The sequence below is a fragment of the Antedon bifida genome, chromosome 7 (assembly GCF_963402885.1).
Source record: "Antedon bifida chromosome 7, ecAntBifi1.1, whole genome shotgun sequence".
Lineage (NCBI taxonomy): Eukaryota > Metazoa > Echinodermata > Crinoidea > Comatulida > Antedonidae > Antedon > Antedon bifida.
Window position 1 is genome coordinate 6235662 of NC_136232.1, and position 14905 is coordinate 6250566.

At 34.5% G+C, this 14905-nt stretch overlaps 2 protein-coding genes across 3 annotated transcripts in view; both read right to left on the minus strand.

Annotated features, from left to right (window-relative positions):
* Nucleotides 1-301: 301 nt before the first annotated feature.
* Nucleotides 302-7673, minus strand: LOC144849122 (uncharacterized). 2 transcript variants are annotated; one of them, XM_078706131.1, is made up of 7 exons: nucleotides 7593-7673; nucleotides 2396-3407; nucleotides 1984-2028; nucleotides 1726-1782; nucleotides 1476-1501; nucleotides 1222-1339; nucleotides 302-1103 (listed from the first exon to the last, which is right to left on the minus strand). In XM_078706131.1, exons 2-7 carry the CDS (start codon nucleotides 3403-3405, stop codon nucleotides 638-640), a joined length of 1722 nt encoding a protein of 573 aa, XP_078562257.1. In that variant the 5' UTR covers nucleotides 3406-3407; nucleotides 7593-7673; the 3' UTR covers nucleotides 302-637. The 2 variants fall into 2 exon arrangements, with proteins under 2 accessions (XP_078562257.1, XP_078562258.1); XM_078706132.1 differs by lacking the exon at nucleotides 1984-2028.
* A 797-nt stretch (nucleotides 7674-8470) lies between these two features.
* The window catches only part of LOC144849134 (putative methyltransferase-like protein 24), a 39492-nt gene continuing 33057 nt past the window's right edge, over nucleotides 8471-14905 (minus strand). Inside the window, exons 4-6 of the mRNA XM_078706146.1 lie at nucleotides 13621-13751; nucleotides 12875-13118; nucleotides 8471-9520 (exon numbers count right to left, since the gene is read on the minus strand). Of these exons, the coding sequence (XP_078562272.1) occupies nucleotides 9206-9520; nucleotides 12875-13118; nucleotides 13621-13751 (690 nt within the window). The 3' untranslated portion in view covers nucleotides 8471-9205. The remainder of the gene's footprint in view (nucleotides 9521-12874; nucleotides 13119-13620; nucleotides 13752-14905) is intronic.

A 14905-nucleotide genomic window follows, 5' to 3' on the forward strand; every position in this document is an offset into this window, starting at 1 on the left:
TCAAATACTTTTGTATGAAATTAAGATGCTTAATAATAAAAAAAATTACCTGTCTTGTCTGTCGTCTTCCAACCGCCGCGTGGTGATGATGCACACGTCACACCGCGTATGCCGATGGATGTTTCTGATTGGTCAGTAGTTATTTTGTAGTATTGACACAGGACATTGTCTCACTAGATTATTAGGGGAAGGATTTATTTTAACTAATTTTCAAGCATGAATATTAAAAAAGGGAAACTTTTTGCTTGTCTGCTTTAATGAACTGTGGTTTGCAGTGCAGTATGAATAAAAAAACAGTCAATTAAAACTACAAACATGCATTACTGTATTAGAATTTCAGATATTTTTACATATACATATTTGTTATACTAATCAATACATTATACAAAAAGCTTTGATTTCCATTTTAAACAAACAATGAGTACACCTTGGGTATGATGCTACACCTTCTCCATTAATAATTAATATTTACATTTATTATTACAGCATTTTTTTTATTTATTTTTTTTTTTTTTGCCAACAACCACACTATATTTACTAAACATACTTTGATAGTTATTATTCACAAACAATAATCACAATAATAGAATGTAAACCAGAACATTCATTATTTAGTGTAATAATATTGAGTAAGTTTTTAACTTGTATTGTCTGTTAGTTGACTAATTTTAGTAACAACCACCAGTGAAAGTGCTACCAACCAATCAAAAGGGAATGGCACATAATAAACAACCATCATTGAAAGAAGTGCTGCTACCAACCAACCAAAAGGGAATGGCACATAATAAACAACCATCATTGAAAGAAGTGCTACCAACCAACCAAAAGGGAATGGCACATAATAAACAACCATCATTGAAAGAAGAACTACCAACCAAAAAAAATTGGGTGGTACTAAATTCACTGTAGAATCTTCACAAATTCCATAGTCGCCAACTGTTTTTGAATCCTCTAAAACTCTTCCCTTGTAGGTAAGTCGTTGAAAGCACAAAGGCTCTTTGGAAATCTTTTCTTTTAACTCTTTCACAGTTGATGATGATCGGAAGTCTTCAAATGTTGTTATATTTCCTGTGATTTCCGAGTACACATTTACATTGAAGGAACTATAAAATTATAGGAAAACAAATGTAAGAATTACATCTTGTTTTTTTTATGTTACAATTGTTGTTTATACAAGGGAATACTAACACTGGATTTCAACGTACAAATCTTTAAGCATACCTTGTACTGAAATACGATGACAGAGCCAAACCAGTTAATAGTGCAGCTGCTTCAGAGATTTCAGCCTCAGCAAGCATTGATGATCCAGATACTAATGAACTTGTTTGTCTTCCTCTTGCTGTTTAATTAAATATGAAGAAAAATAATGAAAACCAGTGGTGATTTGGGGTTATGTAAATTGAAACGGAGAAGCAATTTAAGAAATTTTCAGACCAGTATTTAGCATTAAGTGAAAAACACAGAAGGTATCTTACCTCTTGTGCCATAAACATACAACGGGCTAAAAATGCAAAAAATGTTATAAAATCAAGGTAACAATAAAATAACACAAAATAAAACTAAATAATAGATATTTATTTGATATAGTGTTTCAAACCACATAGAAGCTATGCAGAAGCATAGAACTAGCCTATTTGTTTCTTAGTGGGATTTTTGACATGTATATGTATACAAATATGTACTGTATATAGAATAGAAGAGTACTGTATGTAGAATTAGACTTACATGGATTCACCAACAACGGTAACACCTGACGATTCGTTTGTTCCATGTGATTGCAAACTAAAACAAATACAAAATGGCATTATGCTTAATAGATGGAAAGACTACCGCTAATGTATCTTTGAATATGCATTTTTTGTAGGCCTTCCTGTTTTTATTTTGTTATACATGCTTGAAATGTTTTTAAGGCAGCTCCCAGTCAAATGTTTTGTGTCAATTACAGTTACACAGACCTAAGCCAACTTAATAATTTATACTTACTAGTTTTCGAAACCAGCAAAAGGAAATTGAGATCTCTTTTTTGAACTGAAATAAAAAGGATTAATAGGGAGAAAAAAAACAGTCAAACATAAAGAATTTTGTAAAATATATAACCATAACATTAACAAGGACCCTTAATCTGTAGGTGGAAAGAAGCAGTGAATAAACACAAATAAGTACCCAGAGAATGGAAATTAGATTAGGTTGAAAAGATTGTCATGTGATTTTTTTCCCTAAATGGGGCCTAAAATTGTTACGTCATTCTATTTCACACTTCTCCTTTCATGTTTCCAAATTTACCCAACACACTGTATATTATTTCCAAGAGATAATCCCAACAACTATTAGAAGTAGAAGCAAATGGGCGAAGCCTAAGCCCCTGCTAAATGTAAATGACAATAGTTGTCTTTACCTGTCTTTCAGCATCATTATATAATTGTTATTCTTCTTCAACCAGTTATGTAGGTGATTCAAAGTGTTTTTATAATCACTTACTGGTTCAAAAAGATTAATGTTTTCATCAAAGAAGCAAGGAAGCTCTTGTTTTTGTAAAGAATCTAGCAAAATGTTGACAAGTTCTATAAAATGGATACCAAGATCGTCTTCTCTCCATATCTTGTCACTTCTTTCATTAAGATGAAGCAGACATGTTTTGAGATGGTATGATTTTATCTTCCCAAATTTTGAACGTTGATAGAATGCAACTGCTTTCAAAACCTTTAAACATACACGATGGTATGTATCCATGTTTCGAATAAGTATCTTCTCCTGTTGAGAGTAACTCCTACGCCAGAGATAGTTGAATACATTCTTCTTGTTAGGGATTTCATGAAAGCCATCGGCTTTGTGATGTCGCTTTGCAACAAGATATTGGCCTTGAAACTCTACCGCAGGGACCAAATCGATGTCAATTGTCGCATCTCCATATTTTACTGTAAGTTGTTTTGCTGGATCTTTATCTCGTACTTTAATTTGGTAGTCTGGTAATTCTCTTTCCATAAATGCAACTGCACGACCGACTTCTGCTTGCATCTTACGGCACATTAGTATTGGGCTTAATTGTCCATCTATAGTGCATTTCTTCCATGTTTCACCGTTGTAATGTATGAAATAGTAGCCTGGTGGTGCATTATCTTTCTTGGTAATAGTAGGTGTGCTGTCTAACTTCAATGGGACAAGCAGGTCGAACTCAATAGGCTTGGTTACTCTCAGGCCCTCAAAGCTACTACCTTGGCGAATTACATAATTCATTTTCTCTTCTGTGTAAATTTGGAATTTTTCTATGATGTTAGTCACTATCCTCCTAGCTTGTATCCAATCAGATTTGTTGATAACAACATCTTTTTTGTAGAAGTGCTTAAGTTCTGATAATAACACATTTTCATCATCTTCTTCACCTACATCATCATCATATAGTGCCATTTCTAAAAACAACAAAAATGAATATTTACTGTGTACTTTTCAAATAATAGAAAAACAAAAATAATAGAATGAGTACACCCAACCAAGCTGATGAAACCATAATTAAGTGTAAGACAATAGGGCATGAGACCTGCTATAGGAGCACCTAGAACTCATAGAACCATATATGAAATGAAATAATATCTGTTGAATATTTACTATAATTAAGTGTAAGACAATATAGTCAGGGTCCTCGTGTATTTCCGTAGGATTTTAATGCCCAAAGTGAGATTTCACTTGATTTCACTTTATTATGGTGCTAGGATACTAAAAATGCTAGGTAACAAATTTTCACGATCCCGTAACCATGGTAACAGCCCCAATTTCAAAATGGCGACCAAATGGCCATATCTCCATAACCCTTTGGTCTATTGACAAGATATTGGTATCAAAATACTCGGAATATATATATTTATATTCGTTGTAATAGAACATTTTTACTAAATGCAACCGGAAATGCTATTTTTCTGTACTATTGACCCTTGACCTTGACTTGTACTGTATCTTAAAAACGGCTGGTCATATAAATTTAAAAATGGTCTCAAATTGCTCAGACCTTATATATTTATTTTTATTGTAATGCAATATTTTGTTAAAAAATGTCCGGAAGCAAAGTTATTGACCTTTGACATAAAGAATAGCTTGCAAGGATTTTTATTCAGTAGTCTCTGGTCATATCTCCATAACCCTTTGGTCTATTGACAATATATTGGTATCAAAATACTCGGAATAAATATATTTATATTCGTTATAATAGAACATTTTTACTAAATATAACCGGAAATGCTATTTTTCTGCACTATTGACCCTTGACCTTGACTCGCACTGTATCTAAAAAACGGCTGATTATAGAAATTTAAAAATGGTCTCAAATTGCTCAGACCATACATATTTATATTTATTTTAATGCAACATTTTGTTAGAAAATGACCGGAAGTAAAGTTATTGACCTTTGACCTAATAAACATGAACTTTATGTATAAGCATTTATCTATTTGAGCATGTATCGGCAATGTGGTAGGAGATTAAAAATGAGTTTATACATTATTATTATCATTCGAATATTTAATTTCTAATTCAAATATTTAGTTTTTATATATATTAGTATATACTTTATAGTGTAAGTAAACACATTTATCTATGTAAACAACTTTGGACAATAGTTAAAATTTAAGCAGAAATTCATTGCACTGTAGTAATTTTTCTCCCATCCACTTCACTAAATGACGTAGTCAAATTGATTCTTCCTGCACTTTTCCTGAAATGTTAATTGCTATACTTTTTACATTTTTCCTGATAAGAAACTGGAGCTCCAAAATTGGATTAAAACATCTTTAATTACATCAATACCATGCATTTATTGTGTCAGCAATCACTCAATGAGTGAGAGTGGTTGATCTTCAACTTTTGTACCTTTAATGCATTTTCATATATGGAGGTTTCTTATACATTGAACAGCTGCCGGCCATACATTATTACGTAGTTATAGACGTTCCTTGGTTTTCTTCCTAGATGTTTCGAGATATGAGAAGCAATCTTTCAATGCTAACGTTGACTGCCATTTTGTGAGTCATATCGCCAAGCCAAGGAATCTATTTAATGAGTGAGATTGTTAGAAGTGACCAAGAGGTTTTTGATGTTTACAGCATTTTATGATTTTATCTCCCTCCTTTAAGCTACTAAATGTTTTCAGATAGTCCACAACCAGACTTTACTCACAAATTTCAAAAAGCTTCAACTCCTATTTTTTTTATTATCTTCTTTTGAAATTATTACTAAGACAATGTTAAAAAAAGTGTTATTATTTGTTATGAATGTATTTTGATGAAATCTTGATGGATTTGTGTGTTTTGTGTTGAAGAGTGAGTTCGATGGGATATCTAGTTCGATTTCCTCATCTTAAGTAGTGCCAACAAGACCACCAACCCATTTTAACTGTTTTCCTTCTGTTCTAGAGCCTGATCCGGGAAAAAGAGCACTATTTAAATACATTTTTTTTTCTTTACATTCAAATGAATTACAATCTTTTATTCACTGTTATTGGGTCATCTACATCAAGCCAAGCTGTTTCATTTGTGTTAGATGGCAATGTGTCAGAGACGAGCATATAAAAATGAAAACCAGTTATGGGCAAAACAAATCTGCAAGATACCTTCCTAATAAAATAGGTTAAAATTACCATCAAATCTCATTCTGACATTTACTACTTTTAGCCAAATCAGAAATCTTCAATTAATACGTTTATAGAGGTTCAAAGTGGCAATTGAAAACAATATTTGAAAATGCGAGTTTAGAAAAGAACTGAATAATAATAATAATTACCCTAAGTGAACACCAGGCTAGTGATCTGGAGGTTGTTGGAGTCCCACATTACTTAAGTATTAATTATTATTCTTAGTAAAAGTGAAAATTACGTCAGAGTAGGGCAAAAAAATCTGACCAATGTTTATCCATCCTTGTAATGTAAAAGCTATTCTCTATGTCAATGGTGAATAACTTTACTTCCGGTCATTTTCTTACAAAATATTGCATTACAATAAATATAAATATGTATGGTCTGAGCAATTTGAGACCATTTTTAAATTTCCATGACCAGCCGTTTTTTAGATACAGTGCGAGTCAAGGTCAAGGGTCACTATTAAAGAAAAATAGCATTTCCGGTTACATTTAGTCAAAATGGTCTATTAGAACAAATATAAATATATTTATTCCGAGTATTTTGATACCAATATCTTGTCAATAGACCAAAGGGTTATGGAGATATGACCAGAGACTACTGAATAAAAATCCTTGTAAGCTATATATATGTCAAAGGTCAATAACTTTGCTTCCGGACATTTTTTAACAAAATATTGCATTACAATAAATATAAATATATAAGGTCTGAGCAATTTGAGACCATTTTTAAATTTTTATGACCAGCAGTTTTTAAGATACAGTACAAGTCAAGGTCAAGGGTCAATAGTACAGAAAAATAGCATTTCCGGTTGCATTTAGTAAAAATGTTCTATTACAACGAATATAAATATATTATATATATATTCCGAGTATTTTGATACCAATATTTTGTCGAAAGACGAAAGGGTTATGGAGATATGGCCATTTGGTCGCCATTTTGAAATTGGGACTGTTACCATGGTTACGGGATCGTGAAAATTTGTTACCTAACATTTTTGGTATCTTAGCACCATAATAAAGTGAAATCAAGTGAAATCTCACTTTGGGCATTAAAATCCTACGGAACCCCTATTTTCATACATGAGGAACCTGACTAATAGGGCATGAGACCTGGTATAGGAGCACCTAGAACTCACCATATATGATATAATAATATCTGTTTATTACCAATGTATATACTGTAGTTTAGTTTCTGTATTAAATTATAGTACCTTGAGAGGCCTGTCCTACTAATAAAATATAAATGGTGCCCAAACTAGTTAGTACTGTATATCTTCATTCATTATAATATTATGCGACCAGCCATATGGTTATGACATGGGACATTATAAAGGGCGCAATATAAGCATGCAGAGAGATTAAATAATTTGTGTAAACAGCGTTTGCCAACCGAAATCTAGTGGTAAAGGCTTTAAACCTATTACACTGAACCCTCTAAATAATCTCTCTCAACTATTAAAAAAAACAGTGTTTTTTTAAAATATTTGAGAGAGATTATTAGCTATCTTGCAATTCTTTATAATAGAAATTAATTGCATAAAATGAAGGTAATGAATTATTCATTTCTGCCTTAATTGCATATTATAGGGGAAAAAATAATGCATCCCTCCCGGCTACTTTAATAGTAATACTTATACTAATAATAGTACTAGGCCTAGGTATAGTGGGTCCTTAAAAAATGAAAAATCAATAAAAATATTCCCTACTTTATGCTACTACTAGTACTAGGCCTATTATCAGTATCACCATCATTAACAAAATACTGCTCACCCTCAGGCAGTGCTCCCCCGGCGGCGGCGGCGGCGGTTGAGAACGTAGGAGGGGCCTACGATCGCAACCAGATGACGAGACTGTAGAGGCCTAGTAGCAGTTACTAACTATTATATTTTCCTATAAATATAAATAATAAAGATGGACTGAAAGAGTGTTACGTCTGTTTTACTCTTCAGTAATTTACTGTATAAACTTACAATGTTCTGAATTGCGCCTTGGTTTGGTTGTGTGTGGTGCTTATGGCCAGAGCCATATGGAGAGAGAGTTACGACTTTGCGTTCACGGATTTTAGAAAGTCACGTGGTGTGCACGCCGGCCATGTTTGTGTCCAACTATGCCTATGTAGCGTATGGAGTCGAGTCATTTGCTTAAAAATTGTATAACATTCACAAGGCTTTAAATATCGAATTTAATGTCAAAACAATCAATTTGTTTAAAGGTTTTTGTTAAGATAATAACGAAATCATAAAGTTACTGCGAACATGATTTTAAACAACAAAATGTAAAAACAATGCATTACTATACAGAATCGCTGTACAAACTAAACGCGCACGCGTAGAGCGTGCATGGAGCGCACAACCAGAGCCGTTCCGAAATTGCTATTTTTGTTGTTTTAAATCATGTTCGCAGTAACTTTATAATTTTTTTATTATTTTAACAAAAACCTTTAATCAAATTGATTGTTTTGATATTAAATTCGATAATTAAAGCCTTTTGAACGTTATACATTTTCAAAACAAAAGACTCAACTCCATACGCTACATAGGAATAGTTGGACACAAACACGGCTTCTAATCCATTCGAAGTCGTAACTCTCTCTATATATGGCTCTGCTTATGGCCGGCCTGGCGCTGCCTCCCTCTCACGTGTGTACTGTGTATGATCGGATTGGCTGGTTAGATGTTGTTGTTTCTGATTGGTCAGTAGTTGGTATAATTAGAGTTTCTATTCCTAAGAAATGTTTCACAGTCCACACCCAGTTTTTGCCAAATTTATTTGTCTTTTATTGAGAATAAGATTCAAATGAAGGTTTTCTGAATTTACAGTACAGTAGGCCTAATAAAATCAACATAAACAACTCAAAGAAAAATGAGTAAAAATCATGTGCTTTAATCTTAATTTTATTGTTCAGCATTGTTCAGTATTAAACTGATTAGAAAAAAAACATTGAGTAGGCCTACACACACGCATCTATATTTTCGAGTACCTCATTATCGATAGAGAAATCGATAAGTCAATAACAGAAGGCCTTTGTATGGTGGTGATGGTTTTTACATGTGTACAGAACATAGATACAATATCATATTGCACATTGCTAATAATGGTCAGTCGAGAAGAACAACATGTGACGTCACTGAATAAATAATAATGGCACCAGCCAAATGTTAATTTAACATTATAATATTAAATTATCATAATATAACAATATACAATTTTACCTCTATCAATATTCAATCAAAACATAAACACAAGTGCTATTTAATTTTAGCATTTAATTGATTACTCCACTTCTCTCACAACAAACAATCGCATGTTGTACAACCTCTTAACATAAAGGAACACATGTACGAATACGACTGTATTCTGTGGCTTCTGTACATTTATTTAATTTTGTTAAGGAGACAAAACATTCTATAAATAATTGTTTAGGTATACTGGCAAGAATGAAATATTGCGCTCTTCCAAGTACTGACATTTTATGTCATAAACTGCGAAAGTTCTTCCCCAAGTTACAGTTGAGAGTGTATCACCGACAAAATGGGATCGACTGTGACGTTACTAAAATAATGTCTGCCGCCCTCAACGCTCGTCACCTTGTATCGACTTTCACCCATCCAAGTGTAAAGCAACAGCTTGTATTTTGGAAATTCTGGCCTAAGACAATGTTAGGTGCTTTATTATCCTGAAACGAATTAAATAATTTAAAACCAGCGGCTTCCACTGCTTTTAGTACACTGTACCAATAGCGAATCACTTCAGGGTTTGAGCCTCGAACCTCAAACCCACTCCAGTGCAAATGAGCTGTAAAGACGATTTGCCCCACGCGGTTAATGCTGCCGTCTGCTATAATATTTTCCAATACTTTCCACTCGGAACTTTGTAGGTCAGCTCGAACAATATCAACCTGTTGAAAGAAGAAAAACACAAATGATTGATGCTATTAAAGCAGTTTTATGACATTATACACAATATAATATTTTCCACGACTAACACTGCTGAACTGTCGAAAGTCGTGGATTTTATTGATAGTGTTATTTCTGTGTTCGTCGTGTGAAATAATTATTAATTTGAAATTCTTGAGATACAGCACAGTAAAATTCGTCACGGTGAACGATAAGCCATTAACCTATTTTTTCGTTAGAAGTTCATTTTCTCGTCTGCATGCATGGAGGCCTGATTGTCGCCGACAGAAAAAAGAAATAATTTTCTTGAAATTGAATTTCAATAATCTTCTATAAATTAATATGGTATAACATAAGAAGTTTTTTATCGACTTTCACCCATCCAAGTGTAAAGCTATTTTATAACGTGTAACAAAACCGAATCAATAAATAATGTAATTTGTTAGTAAATTAAAAAATCTGGAATCTATTTAGAATATCGCACTTGTTACAATACATGTAGTTTCCTATTCTACCAGTTTCCTGACGTAGCAGCCCGATAACAGCAAACATGAGGGGGTACATCATGCTGTTTAAATTACACATACTTCCTCAAATATACCTCTTAGGAATTACGCCAATGAGTGGCTGTCGCAAGAGGCCTAACATTCACTGAAAATACTCATTGAAACGGGAAAATTGATTTATGTTTTCACGTATGTTCACAGAGGGATTGGAATATACATTAGACGAACAAATAAATATGTATAGCATCGTAAAATGATTTAAGCATTTTCAGAGTCTGACATAATTATGTATTTGTACCATTTGTAAAAGAGCCACGTGGGAATTTAAATAACCCAGTAATAATGCACTTGTTTCATTCATAAACTATTTTGTCATTTATATCATTTTGTAGTCTGGGCTCCAGACGGAGATTTGACTTAATATTAGTCAAAAAACAAATATTTTGGCACATATGGCGTTTCATACGTATACTACTTGAGCTTGTAAACTCAGACTTTTCAGAAAAACATCGAAAAGCCTCGAAATAAGTACATACTTGGGGCAAGTCTAATCCTTTTGTTGCAACTTGGATATTCTGATTTCTTTAACCAGAGGCAATTCAAAATAGTTTATCGACTGCTGGATTTATTCTCTTAATTCTAACATGGATGAATGTAATCTCTTCATTTTTTTAGATGCGTCTCTAAACGTTTTATCGATTTATCTTTGGGTTGATCATCGATTTGTTGGGTGAATAAACACATTAACAGATTATAAGATTATCTTTGAAATCCGTAAAAACTTGTTCTAGATCTTATCTCATGCAAAGGTACTTTAAGAATTACATAATAAAAGGAATATGTATACGACGACTTTATTACTCTCAGAAAGAAAGAAAAGAATTTTCCAAGTATATGCGCGTGCGCAACATAGATCACATTATTGCTAATTGAAGCAGACGACGTATTTCTCGTTGAGTGATGTTTTCCCGGCTTGCAGCCGATGTTCTCATTCTGAGATGGGCCCCGGTAGGCATACTGTATGTCCACCTATGGCATAACTATTTCAGTATCATAGGCACCGTCTGCAATACAGTGTCACACATAGCCTATTTGACGATTGTATTAAGTTAGGTAAAATTTATGTAGGCTTACGGCATATACATCCGTCATATGTGATAGGCTGTAACACTGTATTGCATAATTTGCCTATGGCATTGATTTGAACAACATTATTGTATACTACGTTTAACCAAGGCAATCTAACAACAGGAAACTGAGCTCGCCTTTCCAATATAGGAACTCGTAACAGTCCTTTGATTTTATGTCTGGCTGCGACAAATACCAACAGTACTATAATTATAGTTCTCATCGGCGCGCGGTGTCTGTTCAGGAGGCGTGGAACTGATCATGTCGCAGCCACAGATAAACCCTTTGATTTCTGGAGCTCAGCATCCTGTTATTAGATTTTAACATATAGTTCACATCAGCAGTGTAGTCAGGGTCATAATGTGTTTAAAAACTCTTCAGATATTTGTTCTAATTTAACATGAGGTTACTATAGATAGGGTTTCCCCCAGGGAAATACATCGACACGTTCACATGGCACTAGGGACTAGTTTCGTTTGTATACTTTATTGGGGTTCGTAATGTTAATCTGGCCGCCGGGTAGACACATGGAACAAGGCACAATTACAGTCTTTAGGGATAGTTGGATGAAGGTAAAGAAAGACGATGTACAACAATGATACACATTGAATTGCTACTGTATTTAAAAAACATCGATTGAAATAAACGATTACGAGAAAACATTCTTAAAAGGTTATGAACTTAGCATTTTTATGACATGTTATTTATATACAAATATATCCCTCGGGAACATTTAAAACTCATAAGGTACAATGTCGACTTGTCTGTCACTAAGCATAGATTGAAGATAAGGGTTTATTAATATTTAATTGCGCATAGCATAATAATGACGTATGACAGGGCCACGAAATGTTCAATTTATCTGTGGATTTATTGCTTATAGCAAAAATCTGATGATGATTTTAATCAATACTGTTAACAAAATCTATGGCGCGCCATAAAATCGCTGAAGTTTCACTTTTGCTTGAACTTGTATAACTACAATATTTTATTGATAGACGGGAAGACCAGGCTTTGCCCTTGACACCTGTCGTAAACAGACATGGACCCGGATAACAGCAAAACTGCACATGTCATCCGAACTACCGGCATAAGACATTTATTATATCTATTATGACAAAAAACAGGAGGTTACTACGAGTTCAGTAAGCATCTGTATCGATAAAAACGTCATCAGTTTCATTTTTCACCACTGGTCCTGATTTGATTTGAGCATATAAAGGCCGTTTGAAAATGTGTACATTTACAAAGGAACACAGTCGCATAATGATGGTTCCCACTAGCACGCAACGTAACCTACGCAACGTAAGTAAATGCACTTCCGATAATTGTGTTTTCCCCCTCCTGCGTGAAATCAAACCTGCGACATTGCATCACTGTTGCGTCGTCGGTTCCCCATTGTGATTACGCAATACAGCACTTTGCGTCGATACGTCGTTGTAAAGCTTGGTTCCCACTAGCGATGCAACACAAGAACGTAACGCAACGCAAGTGAATTGACCAATTACAAGCGATGGCTTATTCGCTTGTGATTGCTAACTGTCTATAACTTCGCTTGTCATTGGTTAAAACGCTTGCGTTGCGTTTACGTCCTTACGTTACGTTCTAGTGGGAACCAAGCTTTTAAGCGTGGTTCCCACTAGGACACAACGCAACGACGTATTGCACTTTGCGTCGATACGTCGCTGCGTTACGTTCTAGTGGGAACCACGTTTTACTAACCTGTTCGTGGCCGAGTTCCTTCATTATAGTGGTGAGCCGCCGTGATTGGCGTGTCTTTGCGGACGGTCTGCTAGGCCTACTTAGCTTCACGAGAGATTCTCTCCAGTCCAAAGTTACAGAATGCGTGTGGATGTTTTTAAGATCAGGTGCATGAATGGATGTTTTCGACGACGGATCAAACACGTGTACTTCGTATCCTTGCCTCGCCAAATCGATTTCAATTCTGCCTTGGTATATTACTGGCCTGGTAGTACAATAAATAAAATGTTAATGATACATTTTGACAGACATCTCTGCACGCATGTAGTCAACACTACTACAGTGAACCCATAAACGGAACACCTTCGTCACAACAAAGTGTTCCCACTAGGACGCAACGCAAGGACGTAAACGCAACGCATGAGTGTTGACCAATGACAAGCGACATTCCATCGCTTTGTGATTGGTCAAATGTCTTGCGTTGCGTCCAGTGGGAACCAAGCTTTATGAGTATTTCTAATGCTTGGTTCCCACTATAGAAACGCAACGCAAGAACGTAACGCAACGTAAGTGAGTTGACTAATCACAAGCGATGGATTATTCGAACTGTCGCTTTCGTTCTTGCGTTCCGACCAGTGGGAATCAAGCTTTAATGAGTGTTTTCCAGAGGTGTTGTTTTAACAATCATTCAACTTTTATTTAATGTTGCACTTTTTTCGATGTCTGCCATGTATCTGCAGGATGAAAAAGTATTCTTCAAAACCTACCCAAACGAATAGACGATACATTTTCTGTTTCCACAGTTCACTTGATGACCAGTATTCTGGCACACTTTCCAAGCCCAGTCTTGAGAGCTCCCTTTGAGAGCACCAGGACTTTTTAGTTTTTCGCACTGAATCTAAAAACAGAAAAATAACACATGACTAAGTATTATATAAACAATACTTAAGTTTGGTTTCCACTAAGGACGTTACGACGTAGGCACAACGCAATTGAGTTGACCAATCACAAGCGACAGTTTGGATGATCCATCGCGTCGTGATTGGTCAAATTACTTGCGTTGCGCCCTTGCGTTGCGTCCTAAAACAAAAACATAAAAACGATCGATCATGATCAAAAATAACAAAATAGATCAATGTTAGTTCGTTGCATAATTGTTATAAGTAGATCAAACTACTTTTTGTTTGTCTTTTCTGTTTTTGTCTTTTCTAAATTTGTTATTGAGGACCCCATTGGAAATAAGTCCCACATCGGGACTTTCATGCATGGGCTATCCTGCATCTCTGTATCTGTCTTTTAAAATTTAAATTATATATATATATATATTTTGTATCATAAACTGTGCATGTTTTTTGAATGAGATGCAAATAAAATAACTGGCCCAATTTTGTGAACACAAATATTCGATATTATTTCAATGATTTCAATTTGAATACCTCGAGCCACAGATTGAGTTTGGCGACATTATATCTGTTGGTAGATTTGGCAATTTAAGATAGCAAAGTAATCATAAGCCAGCATCGCCTTAATAACACACAGGAGTTCATCAGCTAATGGATTGGCGATCGATCAATAATCTAGCCTACATTTTATAGGAATTGGTAATAGGAATGGTAGTTATTAGGTGGACGAAGACGGTGGACGAAAATGATGATGAAACTGCTTAGACGAGCATTATTTTTATTGGACATGATGATGATGGTGGCATGATGATATCAATAATGCAACGAAGACGATGATGACAACAATGATACGGTAATGATGAAAAAGAATAAATATTATAATGATGATGATAATATTATGATCAGCTTTTATATAATGCTATCTGGCACTAAACATTTTTAATTTCATTTTTTAAAACATAGCTGACCATTTTGTTCCACTCTTATGTATGGGTGCTGTGGTGAATGAGGACAATGAATGCCCACACGGGCCGTTATAAGTACTCGTTTTGCCCAGCCGGGAGGAGAGATTTAAATATCTGAGATAATTTGTCCTTTTTTTCCTACTCAGAAAGTCAATGAGAAATGCAATTTCCATTTTGGTGGAAAA